The sequence below is a fragment of the Schistocerca cancellata genome, chromosome 11 (assembly GCF_023864275.1).
Source record: "Schistocerca cancellata isolate TAMUIC-IGC-003103 chromosome 11, iqSchCanc2.1, whole genome shotgun sequence".
In the NCBI taxonomy this organism is placed as follows: domain Eukaryota; kingdom Metazoa; phylum Arthropoda; class Insecta; order Orthoptera; family Acrididae; genus Schistocerca; species Schistocerca cancellata.
Window position 1 is genome coordinate 87,380,633 of NC_064636.1, and position 19,314 is coordinate 87,399,946.

General features: G+C 43.5%; 1 protein-coding gene and 1 long non-coding RNA gene across 2 annotated transcripts; both read left to right on the top strand.

Annotated features, from left to right (window-relative positions):
- Positions 1–932: 932 nt before the first annotated feature.
- On the top strand, positions 933–15,045 carry LOC126108245 (uncharacterized). Its single transcript, XM_049913474.1, has 2 exons — positions 933–936; positions 13,829–15,045. The coding sequence occupies exons 1-2, from the start codon at positions 933–935 to the stop codon at positions 15,043–15,045; spliced, it is 1,221 nt and encodes a 406-aa protein (XP_049769431.1).
- A 1,681-nt stretch (positions 15,046–16,726) lies between these two features.
- Positions 16,727–17,187, top strand: LOC126108440 (uncharacterized). Its single transcript, XR_007523521.1, has 3 exons — positions 16,727–16,784; positions 16,898–16,996; positions 17,116–17,187. It is a non-coding gene; the product is annotated as an uncharacterized LOC126108440 (long non-coding RNA).
- The last annotated feature ends 2,127 nt before the right edge of the window (positions 17,188–19,314 follow it).

Below are 19,314 nucleotides of genomic sequence, written 5' to 3' on the forward strand. Positions count from 1 at the left end.
TGGAGACTGTGGCTGTGGCCTGTTGAGATGTTGATGGTGGGACACAGGAGTCTTCTATTGGTGCTGCTATTGCTTTAGTTTTTTCTTCTACTGAAGTTGTGGAGGCTGATGCTTCTGTCATTGGTGATGCTGGCGTAACAAGTGACTCTGGTAATAGTAATTGTGATGTTTGTTGGGGTGATAATAATGCTTGTTCTGTAATTGCTTTTGTTTCTAGAGAGGGTAATGTTGGTGTTGATGACATCTGAGTTTTATCAGTAGATAGTGTCGGTTCTGCTGCTACAGTTGGTAAGGTTTGATGAGCCGTTGTTTGTGGCTGGCAAGATAAACGTGGTTCTCCTACTATCAGCACATTATTAATATTACTTCTGTGAGCTGCAACCAACAATTCCATAGTTTTATAACTGAGAAGTTTGTTGCCCTTACCGTTAAGGTACAGTCCATGTCTGGTAAAGCATTTTCTCTCCAGATAGTTGAGAGGCAAGAACTGGGTGTTTTGATGCATTGTACAGAGCTTCTCAAACCGGGTGTTGGCTTCATTGATTTCTTTACTAACACACGAGTCATTTGTAAGGTCGTGTCTGGGGGGGGGGGGGGTATTCCAATGATGATGAGCTTGTTTTTTGTATTAGAACAGAACGAGACAATTCATTCTTGTAGACATCATTGGCACCTCCCATTATTACTGTAAACTCATTAGCATTTCGTGAAGTTCCAGCTTTTATATAATTTGTAACTTCGCCCATAGGTGCTCCAGGTTTAACATAGCTACAAGAATGAATATTTACATTAAAAGTTTGCTTTCCTATCATTCTTGTCACTTCTGTTGACTCACTTGTGTTTGTAGTTCATTTGCACACTTATCTTCTGCACTACGTCACTGCGAATGTTAATTGGTGTATTGGTAAGTTGAAACACTGTTTCATTTTGAAATGGGTGAGTGAACTTTTTAGACCTAAAATGATCGTCATAATAACTTACTGGTAAAGCTTGCAAAATATTTACACAGTTTGAAGATTCAAAATAAAGCAAGTTCTTTTGCAGCTTAATTATGACGTCACACAGAGTGTTGATTATTTTTTCTTTTGTAGCTGTTTCACAACGGATTTCTTCAATATTTCGCTGCAAGTGCGCACGTTTTGCAAGTTGACATGAGTTCCTTGTACTTACATGTGTTTTATCTGGTAATTCATCTTGACTTCCAGTGTTTTTTATTAAAATATGGCACGACACACCCAGATTATCATAAAGAGCATTATATTTCTCACACAGGGAACACTTAAATACGCGTTTTTTTCGTTAAAAGCGGAGCTTACAAATTGTATACCTTCAATGGCCGCAATCTTTAACAACTCAGATTCATTCAATATTTGTTTTCGAATGGGTTTACTGGATTTGCCAGTAGCTCCTATAATCTTTACTCCACTCGCACACATAATTACTACATCTGGCTTACGTGAAATATGTTCAAAAAATGATTTAGGATCCTGTATCTAAAAGTACTTTTAACTCAATATCATAAACATATATGGGAATGATGGTTTGTTTAACAACTTTAGGTTCTTTCTCCTCCTGTTATTCCCACAACGGATCCTGTTCCAGAATTATTTCTTCCCACGAGATGTTACCTACTGATTTCTGTTTTATATCAGATGGGTTTTTAGGTTTCTTGACCTCTGTCTCTAGATATCTTTAGCAGTTCCTGTTCTTTTATATTTTTCTTATGTGGTTCTACCAGTTTCTGTAATTCAAATTCTTCCATAACATTAAGTAAAGCTTACCCAGTATAGCATCAACAGGTGGTTCTTTTGGTTTTGTTTCAGTTTCGCATTTGGCTTTTGTTCTGAAAAAATGTCATTAATTCTTTTGTAGCCCCTTTCTGCAAATGTATATTTACAATCACTAGATTCGAGCAGGAATGCAAATTTTAGACAGCGGGCAATCCATCATTAGATGTTTTAGCCACTTGGTTTTTCCGATTATTTTCTGCACACTGCATATAGTTTAAACATTCGGGCATTTCTGTGGTATCACTTTGAGCAACATCAGCTTTGATTTCATACTTCATATAATCGTGATTCACTTCGATAATCTTCATTACACTTTCCTCCTCACTGTTATTTGAAAGGGACTGTGCAAAATCCCTATCTGATTTTACTGTATATGCCTCACAAAAAACCTTTTCCTCAATAATTATTTCATTTGCACTATTATAACGTCATATTTATTATTATCCTTCCTTCCATCATTTTCCTCTATTATTTTTGCACACGTAATTTGTGTGGCGTATCCTATTTTCCTTTCATTTCTACTCGTCACTATCTCCCCTACCTTTACTTCTTATTTCTTATATACATTACTGGAAGTACAAATATTTTATTTTCTGATCGTATTTTCCTGTTCCCTTGTTTCCTTCAATAATGTCTTTTCGGTCAATCCTAATATCGGATTGAATTTATTATATGACATATTAGCTTCATTCTCAGTTTCACATTCATGTATTATTGAAACCGGTCAATGGAAATGTCCGACTCCACCTCTTCCGTCTCTCTCTCTACGGTAGCCATCTTTTTCTCATGCTGGCCATTTAACCACTTCACCAAGCGCCCTGTACAGTACCGCCTTGGATACAAGCGGCAGCCACTTTAATTACTGTCAGCTTCCGATCGATACACATCACTATGTATCACTCCATGCACGTCTTCCAACACCACATTCTTAATCTTTCTGCCCCATAGATTGTATGCCTCCCACTCGTATTTCTTATCTGACATCTTTGCTTTGGGCTTAAAACAGCCCTCCGTGTGAGTCTGGCCCTTAACACACGCGGTTTTAGTTTTTCAATTCGTCTCTATTTTTTAATTCCGTGGCACGAACCCTCTGCCGCACGGCATAAAATTTCCTCTTCGTCTTCCACGATCTCTTTGTAGTATGTTTATGCGAAATCTGTCATTTTCTGTCCATTCCTTCTGGTCATTATTTTCTGGCGATCGTTTGTTATTACTGTATCAGGACAAGACACGCGATTTCCTTACCAATGGTCTTCGTCTTCGACCCTCATCCAAAAATGCTGAAAAACTCCCATGATTACTGCCGACATATCGTTTCGAATCTCCCGATAATTTATTCCAAAGTTCCCAAATGACTTGAGTTTCAGTCCGTGTAGCTTTCAGATGTATCAGTTTTCTACACAATGACTCACAAAACTCTTTCATGTTTGCCTACCTCTGATGTCATACGACCTGGCCATTATGAATTCACGTCATAAATGGTCTTGTTTTTGTTCTGAGCAGTATTCGTCGATAAATTTCCTTTTGAAATTTTCAAAAGCCATCTGGTTTCTATCCAAATTCAGTCCCCACCTTTTTGCATCACCTGCCAATGAATGCACTGATCATTATGTTAATATTTTCCTGGTCAGACAAGTATTCAGGAAAGTTTACGAAATCCAAATAGGTGCCATCTGTTATGCTCAAACTTTTCTTCCCTCTCTATCATTTTACTATAAGCTACTCTTTCAGTAAATTGGGTGGGCTTCGCCTGCATTTTTCTTTCCGAGTCCTACATTGTGCCTGGGAGTTGAGAAGTGTTATGTTCACACTTATTTTCGCAAGTAACAATTTGGTTGGCCAGTTCCCTGCCTGTTTCTGTTACAGGTTGTTTAATCTCTGAGAATTCGGTGTTGCATTCCGTTTGTATTTCGGGTTTAATACCGAATACTTTTCTGTCCACTTTAGTAATGACTAAAGGTTCTATTTGATTTGAATTGTTGTTACTTCTGTGTCAAATCTTTCGTTGATGTTATCGATTTGTCCTTGTACATTGGCAATATTACCATTAATGACATTAATTTCATTTTTGGGGTTTCTAATTTCATTACTCACAACGCCTACTTTTGCATCTACTTTCTCGATTTGTTTACTGAGTCTGGTCCCTTGCATTTCAATATCGCTACTTAGAACATTCACTTGTTGGCTTTGTGCTGTGATCTGTTGGTTTTCCTCCGCAATTTGATTATTGATATTTCGGCCTTGTTCTGAAATTTGTGCAGATTGCATTTTGAACATATCTGTCATATCTGTTTTTTTCCGTTATTGTTATTTAAACACCTTTACATAAGGTGGGCTGGCAGCAGCATACTACGCTGCTCTTCACCCACAGGTCTGACAATGAAAATAGAAAGAAGACACATAAGATACTGAACAAAGTGGCGAGCAAAAAACGGTAGACACAGAAACATATAACACTAAGCCATTCATACTAGACGAAAAAAACACTAAAAAAAACTGTCGGCACTGCGCACCAACACTGACGATGTTGACGGTACAAGTGAACAAAGGAGCGTGACGATGAAGAACACAAAACCACAAATACGATGGCACACACACGAGAAAGTGATGGCGCTTATCTTTGGCGCGTGAATGTCCACTTAACGTGTGCAAGTCCGGGGACCTGCCGAGAGGGGAAGAAGGGGGGGAGAGGGGAGAACAGAGATGCAAATGGCAGAGGAGATGGTAGGAGGAATGGAGGTATGGGGGTAGGGGAAGCCTGGGGGAGGAGTGGGGAGAAAGGGAGGAGGGAGGGAAGGGGGAGAGAAGGGAGAGAGGGTGCCCATAGGAACAAACACAGGAAGAGGGAGGGAGGATCAAAGTTGGTAGGTGGGGTAGATGGAGGGGAGGAGGGCATCACCAGGGATGGGGAGCTGGCGGAAGCCACCTTGGGAGAGGGTATTAAGAGATGGAGAGCAGGTGGGACGTGGAAATATAGGCGCGGTAGCGGACGGGGTTGCGAGAGGATGTGAGAGACAAGCGGGTGAGGGGGATCTAGTTTACAGGAAGTGTATAGGATCCGTATCCGTTTGAGGAAGAGGAGGATCTGGGGGAACGGAATAAGATCGTACAGGATCCATGTGTGGGAGGGGAGACGGATACGATAGGAGAGGCGGAGAGCATGGCATTAAAGGATTTGAAGGGATTTGTAAGAGGTAGGGGGAGGGGGCGGAGATCCAGGCAGGATGGGCGTAGCAGAGGATAGGGTGGATGAGGGATTTATAGGTGTGGAGGATGGTGGAGGAGTCTAGACCCCATGTACGGTCAGAAAGCAGCTTGAGGAGACAGAACTGGGAGCGTGCCTTGGCTTGGATTGTCCGGAGATGGGGGGTGCAGGAGAGGTGACGGTCGAGAGTGACACCAAGGTACCTGAGGGTGGAGGTGAGCGCGATAGGACGGCCATAGACGGTGAGATAGAAATCAAGGAGGCGGAAGGAAGGGGTGGTTTTGCCTACAATGGTCGCCTCGGTTTTGGAAGGATTGACCTTCAGCAACCACTGGTTGCACCAAGATATTGTATGTGCGTTATTGCGCAGGCACCTCTTGCAGCGGAAGGATTGAGGAGGGGAATGGGAGGGGTCGACTTTGTAGTGTTGGTTGAAGAGGAGGGCACCCTCCTTCAGGAGACGGTCAATGGAGGGGGCGTCCTCTGAGAAAACCCGCATGAGGCGGGTGGGGTCGGCTGAGTTAAAAATGTGGCGGACTGCCCGTACTTCCAACGAGGGATGCGCCTCCAGCTCCGCCAACACCTCCTCCTCCGTGATCGTCGGAATAAGCCGAGTGATCACGGTGGTGAGGGTCAGCGGGCGACGTGGGGGTTGGGGTTGGTGGAAGGGAGATGGGGAAGGTGCAGGGGTGAGGGAGGCATTGGGGCCAAAGTGGGTGATGGGGATACGGGAAAGGATGTCAGTGTGACAGGTAGGGCTGGGGGAGGAGATGAGGATGGAGTTGCGGCGAGGAGTGAGGAGGGAGATGGTGGCTCCGGGAAAGTGTCGAGGAGGGACGGATCAGGACGGGGGGATAGAATGACGGGTGGACGGGGGGGGGGGAGATTGGGCACACCACATGATGGTGGTGGAGGCGGCGGATGGGGATGTGTAGACTGTGGCGGTAGTGGTGGCAGTGGTAGTGGTGGTGGGAGGCGACATGACGAGAGGGAAAAAGGCACAGGACAGGACATAAATGACAGAAGAGAACAAGGGACTTGCAAGGCGGACGAAAAACAGAGGAAGGCAGACGACGACCGATGAAAAGCAAGGCAGGAACGCTGTTGGGAATGCTGGCTGGCTGGCAGGAACGCTGGCTGACTGGCAGGAACGCCACTACCGCTGCCGCTGCCGCTGCTGGCTGGCTGGCAGGCTGGCTGGCTGGCTGGCACCTGCAAAACCCTAACACTTCGATTAATGATGAATGCCACTATCGAAGGGCGGTATTCATAACGAATTATCGCCGGAGATGGTCATATCTGGAGCCTTTTCGCTTTTTTGTTCTGCTGCTTTTTCGTGTTCAAATTCTACTTCCTCTTTGACTTTGGCTGAGTCAAACATGTCTTTTGACTAATTCGCGTAACCACTGTCTTCGACAACATTGTCTGTTTTGTCAAAGCTTGAATCTGTACGTTAACATTTGAGTGAAATTCTATGAACTTCAGTACGTCCCTAGTGGCCTCTTTTGGTGCGATACTTGAACTACTGTCAGCTGCTTTTTTTTTACTGCGATTTCACTTGTCTGGATTCATTTCTAGTTTCTTATCCATTTTAGTTCCTATTAAGTTTCAATACCTTTCAGTTTTAATCTTAGCTAACTTTTTACGATTCTTTCTTGCAAATTGGTTGCAAGTTCATGCGGCTGGACGTTTCATGCTCACTTTACTTTTGCAAAACACTTAATACTTATATTTTTCCAGTCTGTAGCTGTAAACTCCGCCCTTCTGTACCTTTTGTATACGGCGGACATGCCGCTGCCGTCAGCCCCCGTCCACCTTCTCCAGTTTGCCGATGGCACCGCCTTCCTTCCCCACGCCCCCACCCTGCAGCGTTCCCAACACCTTCTCCAATCCCATCTTGACCGGTTCACTGCTTGGTGCAACCAGTGGTTGCTCAAGGTGAATCCCTCCAAAACCCAGGCGATCATTGTAGACAAAACCACCCCTTCCTTCCGCCTCCTTGGTTTCTATCTCACCATCTATAGCCGTCCTATCGCCCTCACCCCCACCCTTAAGTACCTTGGCGTCACCCTCGACCGTCGCCTCTCCTGGACCCCCCATCTCCGGACAATCCAAGCCAAGGCACGCTCCGTCTCCTCAAACTCCTTTCTGGCCGTCCGTGGTGTCTGGAACCCTCCACCATACTCCACACCTATAAATCCCTCATCCGCCCTATCCTCTGTTATGCCCATCCTGTCTGGATCAACGCGCCCCCTACCTTTTACAAATCCCTTCAGATCCTTGAACGCCAAGCTCTCTGCCTCACCTTTCGCATCCGTCTCTCCTCCCCCACGTGGATCCTGTACGACCTCATTCCGTTTCCCCGCCTCCTCCTTTTCCTTGAACAGATACGGATCCTGTACATCTCTCGAAAACTCGATCCTCTTCACTCGCTTGTCTCCCCCATCCTCTCCCACCCCCGCCTGCTGCCACGCATGTATTCCCACGTCCCACCCGGTCTCCATCTCTCCAGCCTCCTTAACCTCTCCCAAGGTGGCTTCCGCCAGCTCCCTCTCCCTGATGATGCCCTCCTCCCCTCCATCTACCCCTCCTACCAACTTTGATCCTCCCTCCCTCCCTCTTCCTGTGTTTGCTCCTTTGGGCACCCTCCCTCCCTTCTCTCACATGTCTCCCTCTTTCCTCCCTCGTACATTTCTCCCCACTCCTCCCCCGGGCTTCCCCTCCCCTGTCCCTCTACTCCTCCTCCCATCTCCTCAGCCATTGGCATCTTTGTTCTCCCCTTCCCCCCCCTCACCCTTCTTCCCCTCTTGGCAGGTCCTCGGACTCGCACACACTACGTGGACATTCGCGCGCCGGTGATCGCCATCAGTGTCTCGTGTGTGCCGTCGTGTTTAGTGTTCAGTGTTCACCGTCTCACTCCATCGTTCACCTGTGCCATCGACATCTTCAATGTTTGTGCGTCGTGTCAACAGTTTGTAGTATGGATTATCGTCGCATGTGAAAGGCTCCGTGTTTGTCTTTATGTGTCTACTGTTTTATTACCCACCGTTATGTGTTTTCTTTCTGTTGTTTATTTGTCTATTCTATGGCTGAAGAGCGGCGTGACATGCTGCTGACATCCTGTCTGTTTGTACGGGTTTAAAAATAACAATAAAGAATAAAAAAGTTGCTGTGAAATGAACAAATGTCCTGTTACGTATAACATTAAACTGCTTCCGTAGTATGTGCTATAAATTACCAAATTTGGTTTACCACGTACTACGTCAAAACTAGTGATGGGCTAAACTGCGATTTTCCGTTATCAGTTATTTCTGTGACTGTTACTTTTCAGTATCTGTTATTCTTAACTGTGATTTGTCGCAGTTAAGGAATCCAGGTCGTGTATCCCTCCGCCTTCTACCACTGGTATTTCTGCGATTTCTGCTACTTCCGCGATTTCTGCTACTTCTGAGATTTCTGTGACTCCTGCGATTTCTGCGACTTACCACCGTATGAAAAAGTTACATTTGTCCATACAGAAAATTGAATCTCAACAAAACTGTCATTAGTAAGCATGTTTTACGTTTGTTCTTCCGTTGGCTTTAATTTTGTATTAAAGAAACAATTGTGAAAATATTAGTAGTGTAATTAATATGTAAGTAGTCATACAGTACCGTAATCGTTCGTGTTTAGAAAATGAATTCTAACATATTATTATGTTCACAGGTACCCGAACTAAATTTCAGTCACTCAGTAAAGTGGTAACTCAAAATATCATTCTCAACAGATCTGGAGAAATTGACACTGCGTCTTTAGACTGTTTCGTCAGATGAGAGGTTAGTTTCTAAGTGTTTTGATGAACTTAATTACTTACATGACATCGTTCTTGCGAATGTGAAATATACCCCATTGAGTGGCTTTCATTACAGCAAATATTAGCAATCTTCTTTGTCAGTTATATTGCTTGTAATTAGTGACAGGAAAAATATTTAATAATCCTTGTGATTTTGCAGAAGCCATTCCAACACTGATTACTGGCTGCTGTATGTATCTATCCACATCAAGGCTGTTGAGAGAGACTCGTGAAGATTCAAGACAGCTCTTATTGGATTTGCAGTTTAAAAGTGCCATAATTATGAAATAAGTGTGTAGATGAGTGATTAAACTATGTTTAATTGAAGTTGTTGTGCGATTTTAAAAGAATAATAAATGTTAAATACAGTGAGTGAATAATGAAAATCTCATTTTCCACATGTTAAGCCATCGTATACCCATAAATTTTCCGCCACTTATTTGCTGGTAAACACTTCTTGGAGAGTGACATGCCGCCCCCTCCCCCCCCCCCCCCCAGCCCCCTCTATCCCGACAATTTTGGTGTGACACTGACCTGTAACATAGCCCGAGGTCTAGAATACGCATGTTGATATGATAGTGGGAAGTACAGATCTTCCAGTTAAATCAGGAATAGTTTAAGTGCATCACTTGAAAGTAACACAGGAATAGCTTACTTATGTAGGTGGTAGTAGTGTCGGCAAAAAGTTCTTGTGTGTGAAGTTGCCATGTAGAACGCCAGGTGTAAAACTTTTCTCCAGAGTCTTGAACTGTGTCGAAACAAAAGTGAGGCATTCATATGACTCAATACTACTGTTTTCATTTCATTACACTTACACAGATGTCTGAGTCTGCTGTGTTAACACTGCAAAGTCCTGTAGGCATGTGGAGTATTAACCAGAACTGTCGTATTGGAAGCAGAATCAAACACATTTGTTACGTTACTTGATATTTTCAGGAGAAAGAGGCAATGTTGCTTCTTATTAATATAATACATTCAGAGTCACAGCTGTGTTTGACCAATCATAACGGATGCTGAATGTGCATGTCGTCATATAATATGAGGGGATTATTTCAATAGTGGTACAAGTCCATTACCTTTTTTTTCTCTATTGTTATTTAACACCTTACATAAGGTGGGCTGGCAGCAGCACAGTACGCTGCTCTTCAGCCACAGGTTTTACAAAAGAAAAACAATGGAGAAACAGAATATACAGAACATAGTGATGGACTAAAAACAGTAGACATAGTAACGAAAAACACAAAGCCGTTCACACGCGAAGACAACCAAGGAAACTGTTAGCACTGAACATGGGCACTGATGATGGATACGACACGTGAACGATGGAGTGTGTGCGGCGAAAAACACTGAGGCACAAACACGACGGCACACACACTAAAACGACGGTGATGATCTCCGGTGCGCGAGTGTCCACCGAACGTGTGCGAGTCCAGGGACCTGCCAGGAGGGGAAGAAGGTGGTGGGAGAGGAAGAGGGGAGAGTAGAGATACCAATGGCAGAGGAGATGGTGGGAGGAATGAAGGTATGGGGGTAGGGGAAGCCCAGGGGAGGAGGGAGGGAAGGGAGAGGGGGTGCCCATATGAACAAACACAGGAAGTGGGAGGGGAGTATCAAAGTTGGTAGGAGGGGTAGATGGAAGGGAGGGGGAGCTGGCGGAAGCCATCTTGGGAGAGGGTAAAGAGAGTGGAGAGATGGAGAGCAGATGGGATCTGGAAATACAAGCATGTCAGCGGATGGGGGTGGGAGAGGATGTGAGAGACGAGTGAGTGAGGGGGATCTACTTTACGGGAGGTGTAGAGGATCCGTATCTGTTCGAGGAAAAGGAGGAGGTGGGGGAATGGGATGAGGTCGTACAGGATCCGCGTGGGGGAGGGGAGACAGATACGATGGGCATGGTGTTCAAGGATTTGAAGGGATTTGTGAAAGGTAGGAGGGGCGGAGATCCAGGCAGGGTAGGCGTAGGAGAGGATAGGGCGGATGAGGGATTTATAGGTGTGGAGGATGGTGGAGGGGTCCAGACCCCATGTACAGCCAGAAAGGAGCTTCAGGAGATGGAGGCGGGAGCGTGCCTTGGCTTGGACTGTCTGGACAGGGGGTCCAGGAGAGGCGACGGTCAAGGATGACACCAAGGTACTTAAGGGTGGGGGTGAGGGCGATAAGACGGCCATAGATGGTGACATAGAAGTCGAAGAGGTGGAAGGAAGGGGTTTTGGTAGGATTGACCTTAGGCAACCACTGGTTGCACCAAGCGATGAACTGGTCAAGATGTGATTGGAGAAGGTGTTGGAGAGCTGCAAGGTGGGGACAAGGGCAAGGAAGACGGTGTCATCGGTGTACTGGAGATGGTGGATGGGACGTGAAGGCAGCGGCATGTCCATCGTATACAAAAGGTACAGAAGAGGGGAGAGGACAGAACCTTGGGGCACACCGGCAGAGGGGAAAAAGGTGAAGGAATTCATAGTATGGACAGTGACGTAGGAAGGACATTGGGAAAGAAAGGACCCAATCAGATGGACGTAGTTAATAGGAAGGGCAAAGGTTTGGAGCTTGAAGAGGAGACCGGAATGCCATACACAGTCATAGGCGCGTTCGAGGTCAAGGGAGAGGAAAATAGCGAAGCGATGGGAATTGAGCTGTTCGAAGAGGAGACGAGTGAGGTGAAGGATAAGGTCATCGGTAGAGAAGGATGGCCGTAAGCCACACTGGGTAATGGGAAGGAGGCCATGCTGGTGGAGATGCTGGTGGATGATTCGGGTAAGGGCGGATTCAAGGACCTTGCTGAAGACCGAGGTAAGGCTGATGGTACAGTAGGAGGGGATGGTGGACGGTGGCTTGTCGGCTTTAAGGAACATCAGGATGTGGGAGGTTTTCTGCAGGTCGGGTTAGTAGCCGGTGGACAGGAGTACATTATAGAGCCTGGCCAGACCAGAGAGGAAGGAGGCGGGAGCTTCACGGAGGTGGCGATAAGTGACATGATCGTGACCAGGAGCAGTGTTGCATTTTGTGCGGAGTGTAGCGATGAGATCCTGAGTAGTGATGGGGGCATTGAGTTCGGTGTGTGCATTGTTGTCCAAGTACTGGAAACCAGGGGCGAGGGTAGGGACAGAGGTGTTCCATCGCGGAAATCTGGGAAGAGGGAGTAATCAAACTGGGGATCGTCGGGGATGGTAAAGACATCGAAGAGGTAGGAGGCAAGTGTTTGGCCTTACTAAGTTTGTCAGGGAAGGGGTGATTATCATGAAGGAGAGGGTAGTAGTGGGGGGGGGGTTTAGATACAGTAAGGCGGCGGAAAGCTGACAAGTACTTGGATGACTTGATAGGAAGTGTAGCATTTAGATGGGTGCATGTCTGTCGCCAGTCCCGGCGTTTCTCAGCCGCGAGCAAGTTTCTGATATGTCGTAGTTGCCGGTGGCGTCGTAGTGTGTCCAGGTCATGCGTGTGAAGGAAGGCACGGTAGAGACGGAGGGATTCATGGAGAAGGAGGCCGACCTGTGGGGGTAAGGTGGGACGGTGGGGGTGATGGCGAGAAAAGGGATGTGGGCCTCCAGGCCTCAGACTAGGTCTGCTGGAGAAAGGAGGCAGCATGGGTAATGTCATCAGGGTGGTCGTAGGTGAGGGGGTGGCTATCGACCTGGGTAGAGAGGGTATCCCATTAGGTATTCCAGTCGGCACAGGAATAATAATGAACGTACTTCGGGGGAGGGTCATTACGAGGGTCGGAACGTGGGCGACGTCCGTCTGAAACGGTGAGGAGGACAGGGAGATGGTCACTACTAATGGGGTCCAGGACATCCACTGCTATGCTGCCAAGGAGGATAGGGGAGGAGAGGATGACATTGGGGGTGGAGTTGGATTCAGGGCGGTAGTGCTGGGGAATGGGAACGAGGTCGCGTTAGAAGGAGGAGAGGAACTGATGCCACCGCCGTAACTGGGCAGTGGAACGACCATGGGTGTTGAGGTTGGCGGCGAATCCGTAGGAGGAAAAGGTACGGTCAATGTGGGAGAGGAAGTCAAAAGGAATAGGGGCGTTGGGGTGGACATAGATGGTGGTGCAGGTGACGGTGAGGCCAGGAAAGAAGAGACTAAGGATCAGGTGTTCTGTAGGGTTGGGAAGGAGGGGTTGGAGCTGAACAGGGGTCTGGCAGTTGTGACCAATGGCTACATCACCACGCGCTATCGGGAGGGGATTACCGGAGTGGTGAAGGAGGTAGGGCTAGGTGTGTACAGTGTGTTGGGGCTGAAGAAAGGTTTCATTGAGGAGGAAGGCATCTTCACAGTGGGATGCGAGGGTGTGCAGGGCCATTACCTCCACTTTTCTGTCTATAATGCTTCTGAAATTAATGATCCAAACAAACAGAAATTAAGGTTCATCTCTAGTAAGACGCCATATGCTTGAATATTTCTGGTATCTCAACTGCAGATTTTTCAGCGCTCATTTAACTTTATGACTATGTATCTCAAAATGAACAAAAATTGACTTCTACCACTATTGAAATAAGCCCTTCATATGCACACACAGCACATTGATCTCATGAGGCACAAGGCTCTCATAACGAAGTACGTACGTCGGTCAACAGATGGCACTAGGAAAAGAATGTTAACTGCGCTTTTTAGTTGCTACTTGCGGCTTCTTGTTGCGGTTTGTCACAGAAATTGCAGTTTGACTCTATAGCGAATAGCGTAGTACGAACTTTGCTCAACAGATGGCACTGTTATCTGGGCTTTTTAGTTGCTACTTGCGACTTTTAGCCAGAAACCTTTAGGGAGAGCTCGGCTCGAAACGAAAATAACCAATAGCATTTCAGGGTAGCGATATCCAATAGGATTGCTCGTTTCGAAAGAGCCGTGGCGCAGACATTTTTATATTTCGAAAGTTACACACACGTGCGGTTTTGTCAGCAGATACGTATGGAATAAGTGTATTTTGCCCTTACTGTTACTTTGTGCTGTGGAGTTGTCCGTGTAAGCAGTGAAATTTTTGTGTCCAACATGATTTTTCAGTGTCAGGAAATTTGAATAGACACCTGTTAGATGTTCATGGACTGCAAATAGAGCAGAAAAAATTGTTTGTGTGCGCCCTGTGTAATGAAAGAAGTACTTCTGAAAAGTGCCTGTTTGAACATTTACAGTCGGCACATGAAGTAGATGTGAAATGTGAAATATTACATTTTAGCACCGCTGATGAATTTCAGAAGTGGAAGGAGGAAACTGAGCAGACAATGCTATCAAAGTTCGTCAAACGTCGTGGTTCCCATGCTAAGATTGATTCAGAAGTTGTTTCTTATATTTGTCACCGGTCTGGTAAGTTTGTGTCTAGAGGAAAAAACGTGCGATGTCTTAAATTGCAAGGTAGTAGTAAGATTGATGCACTGTGCCCTGCTAAGATGAGAGTAGATATGAAAAAGAATGGAACCTGCTGTGTGAAATATGTTTCAACCCATGTTGGCAACAAATCCGAGTTATGTCATCTGCAAGTAACAAAAAGAGAAAGGGAAAGTATTGCTGGAGATATAACAAGTGGCATACCATTCTCTGTCATATTGGACAAAATTCGAGATACAGTTGTAGATTCGAACTTGGAAAGGATACATTTGATTACGAGACAGGATCTACATATTATAGGTCAGTCTTATGATTTGTCCTTCAAGTCAATAAGACACCATAATGATGCAATAAGTGTAGAAGCATGGGTAAATGAAGTAAATGGTGGAGACAGTCCTTGTGTGCTTTGCTATAAACCACAGGATGTAGTCCTTGATTCATACCCACAATTAAAGTGCTCTGATTTTGCATTGATAATTATGAACAATGCTCAAGGCGAGATATTAAAGAAATATGGGAACGACTGCGTTTGTGTTGATGGGACACATGGTCTTAATGGATATCATTTTGAACTTATAACTCTACTAGTCCTAGACGATCTGAGACAAGGGTTTCCATGCGCGTTTCTAATATCTAACAGGAATGACTCCCAGATGCTGTCCATATTTTTCCAGCACATAAAGAGGCAGGTTGGATCAATTTTGCCAAATGTTTTTATGTCGGATTTGGCCGAGTCTTTCTTTATTGCATGGAATGATGTCATGGCAGCTCCATCTATGCGACGTTATTGTACATGGCATGTTGATAGATGCTGGAGGAAGAATGTCAAATGTAAGATTCAAGGTGTAGAAAAACAAGGTGAAGTATACAAGCAAATCAGAACTTTTGATGCATGAGCAGGATGTAGATTCATTTGATGAGATGTTAAATATTGTGCTAGAGAGATTGGAATGTGATCCTGATACAGTTCAATTTGCCACATACTTCCGAGACAACTATGTTGGGAATGCAAATTGTTGGGCATATTGCCATAGATTGAATGCTGGAATCAATACCAACATGCATCTAGAAAGAATGCATCGCACTATTAAATATATATATCTAGGTAGTAAATGTGTCAAGCGTTTAGACAAAGCTATTTTTGCATTGATGTCATTTGTGAAGCACAAGCTGTTTGACAGGCTTATTGTGCTAAATAAAGGTAAACTGACGAGAAAACTTAAGGACATTCGCCTTCGGCATAAATCAGGGAAAAATATTAAGGAGGACTTCATTACTATGGAGTTTTCTGGTTGGAAAGTGCGTTCTTCTTCAAGAAGGTCAATAGATTATTTTTTATATGATAATGACTTTCAGTGCAGCTGCAGATTGATGTGCATTAAATGTAGGGCTTGCATTCATAGGTATTCTTGTACATGTATTGACTATACCATCAAATGGAATATGTTCAAGCACATACATAGTGTTTGCCAGATTCAGTTAAAGCAGAAACCTTCTGAATACCTAGAAAATAGTGAAGTTACACTTAATGAGAGTGAAGATATTTCTGTTGTAGACATGAAAACAGAAATACTAGAGGAGGTAACGAAAAAAAGTGTTAATGATTCTGTACCTTTGTCAATCCAAAGGAGGGAACTTATCGCAGAGTTTTCTGGTATTGTATCTGAACTGACCTCAAAAGACTTGGAAACTGCTAAAAAAATGTGATCGTCACTAAAGGCAACTGTAGCTGTCGGAATGTTGCAGCAAAAACAGGCACCGCTGCAAATAGAAAGGAAACAAGCACAAAAGATTTTACCTCAACGTAGACTGTACTCTACAAAGAAAAACAAAAGGAGTAATAATGCATACCTGGTGCTACCAAATTCAAAAGAATCCAGTTTGATCAAATTATCTCTACTGGCAGACAAAGAAGATGCACTTGTCGATAAAGGTATGTTACTAGTGCCCCGCTTCCCCTCGCAACAACGTACATCCCTGCAGCAAAAAATGCTTCTAATTAAGCAGTCTGGTAAAATTCTACGTATGACTCAAGTGGCATAGTGTGCTGCTGATGTTAATGATCAATCATGAAGTAAATAATTAATGCTGTTCCTGTTCTCTAGTTGTCAGGTTCTCGTATGTACCCTTGTTTGCTCAGTAATTTAATTAGCATTGTAAAGCAAACATTTAGAACAAGTATTTACAAGAAACAAAATATACAGAATAAATAAATGGTCATTGCCAGTATCACAGCACCACACCGCCTGAGCTATAAGTAAAATTTAACCAGTGCTCTATTATCTGTTAATGTCAGCAGTCTAATATAATATACTGTTTGCAGGTTCAGCTGTTCAAAAGCAACAAACAATAAAAAATACAGAGGGTGTAGCAGGTCCATTCCCCTTTATAGCATGTGCCCTACAGCACAGCCCGACGAATCGTGAGTATTATAAATCCAGGCGTTAATGTACCTTTTTGTTATAAAATATCATTCTAGTTTTATGCCATAGTTCCTCGTAAGTTACAGCAATCAGGTTTGCAATTCTGCTTGCAGGCTCAACTGCTATGATTCAGCCAATAGCAAAACAGGCTGACGTGGTATCTGGTCCGTCTCTCGCTACATCGTATGTGCTGAAACACAGCCCGAGGAATAGTAAGTACTATGAATCAAGATATTAGTGCACCTCTGTGTTATGCCATTGTTTATTTTTGTCTCAGCTCCTTATAAATTACTTACTGTAACTTAGTTTGCATTTCTGCCTGCAGGCTCAACTTCCACAATTCAACCAATACCAAAACAGGCTGTGGTGGTACCACATCCATCCATCGGTACAGTGCGTGTGTTGCTACACAGCTCAACAAATGGTGATTTTCTATGAATTCAGGCATTAGTGCACCTCTTTACTATAAAATGTTATTCCAGCTTTACGCCATAGTCCCTTGTAAGTTATTTATAGCAATTTGGTTTTAAATGCTGATTACAGGTGCTGTTCTCCCACATTTAAACCAGTGACAGGGCAGGATAAGATGGTATCAGTGCCTTCCCTTACTACAGCGCATGTGTTGCAACACGGCTATGGAATGGTATTATAAATTCAGGCAGTATTTGTGGATCCTTTCTGATCTGAAATTTTGCTTGTCAACTACAACCTTCCTTATGACATTTCATTTCTGATTTATACCAAAGACGAGTGTCCTTTTGTTTAATTGAAATTTTTTTACCACTTGTCAGACTGGTTTTTCTTCACAAAATATATTAGTACAAATATAGCTATATAATAGTGTGATACATTCTTTCTGTATTGATGATATGGCCAATATTTCACATTACAGTCATAAGCAATTGTCTTGGTTACGAATTAAACCGTATCAGGATCACATACATCCTTGTTGTGAATCATGTTGTCTGCACTGGCGATTTGTTCACGTGTCCCAGTACACCTCGCACATGATGTACACTTCACTAGGAAAATTAAAAAATGCTGTAACTTTTGAATCACTGCATACAGGACATAAACTCTTTCACCCTAATCCATAAGAAACACTACAGTTTACATCCTTAATGGACATTACATGCAAGTTACACAAAGAATTATATTTAGCAATAGTTTTTAAATGAGGCTAAATTTCACTCCATAGTCTTCCTTATAATAATGTCATACACACTTTATTTTACTCCTCACTAAACTTGAATTCAGAGAATCTTACCTTGCTCACCGAGGAGAAAGTGACAGATGCAGTAAACACCAAATGAAAAGGCTAAATAAGACAATGCAGTGTGGTAGTCAGCACACAGTATGATATAACCACAACTAGATATTGACATCTTCAGCCTTTAGTGCATAATTTCAAAAGTTTGATTAGTTGAACAATCTTTTTAGCTTGAAGTAAATGTTGTCAACATAGAAAATACCTGACATTTTTATAATTTTCATTCAAGTTATGACTCACTATAAATAGATTTTTAAAACACAGGTTGGTTGTGAGACAGCATGGATGTGATAGATGGAACTACACCATCGACCATGCCTCTGAGAAGCACAAGCAGAATGTGGAGATGGTACAGGATGAAGCATGTATCATTGATCATGACACCTAGCCAAACTGCTAGGTACAGAGTTCAGCTGTGTGGAGATGTACTTCATAGTGTTTACAATCCCAACATCAAGGTCACCTGCAGCTGCAGGGAAAGATTCTCAGAGTGAAGGTCGAAGGTGCTGCACTTCATATTGGACAGATCGTGCTTCAGTAGTGTGGTAATTTGCTGTCAGTCAGTGCGACTGCACTAGACATGTTGGTCAACTCTGGTCAAGTGCAGACTCACTTTTTTTTAGTTAGGCTATGTGCTAGGATCTTTGAATTATTGTCAACTTAGAGCAACATTGTTCCTTTTATTTGATTATTTTCTCAGAATGTGCCATACGGTATATAGGCAAGACTGTGAAATCACTTTGTATGAGTGTTTTTCTCCATAATTCCCTCCCATGCCGCTCAGATGTCTAAAAACGTGTTCTTTGTGAAGACTGTCTCTGTAAGTTGAAGCAGTGACCAGCAGCACAATATTCTGTTTACTCTTGATTCAATGCTTAACATATTCTGCAATTGACACTTATTACAAGTTAATAGCACATGCATAAGCCAACAGCGAATGTGTTAATTGCTAATATTTGAAACTTGTGAGAAGCTAAATGACATAATGCTAGTTTAATGGCTTCCTACTGCCCTCACAAATTATAAACATTAGTTTTTGAAATTATTTTCCCCTTCACACCACTTTTCAGCACCTGATATGTGCTTACAACATTTTTGCTGTTTGGAAAGGTTTTAAAAAAATTTATTTCAACACAGTTATCCAAGATATTTTTAGCCAAAATAATCAAAGTTTAATTCTGCTAGCTGCAATGGTATGCAGTGAACTCTTTAAATGCTATTAGTAGACCTTACATGAGGATTGATTGTTGGGGGATATGGTAGTTACTTTATGCATTGATTATCTCTTTGTTCTGTGTTCAGGATATACATATATATATATATATATATATATATATATATATATATATATATAATATTCACATGCAGGTTCACAACAGATAATATGGTAGTTACTTTATGCATTGATTATCTCTTTGTTCTGTGTTCAGGATATATACATAATCTTCACATGCAGGTTCGCAACAGATAAT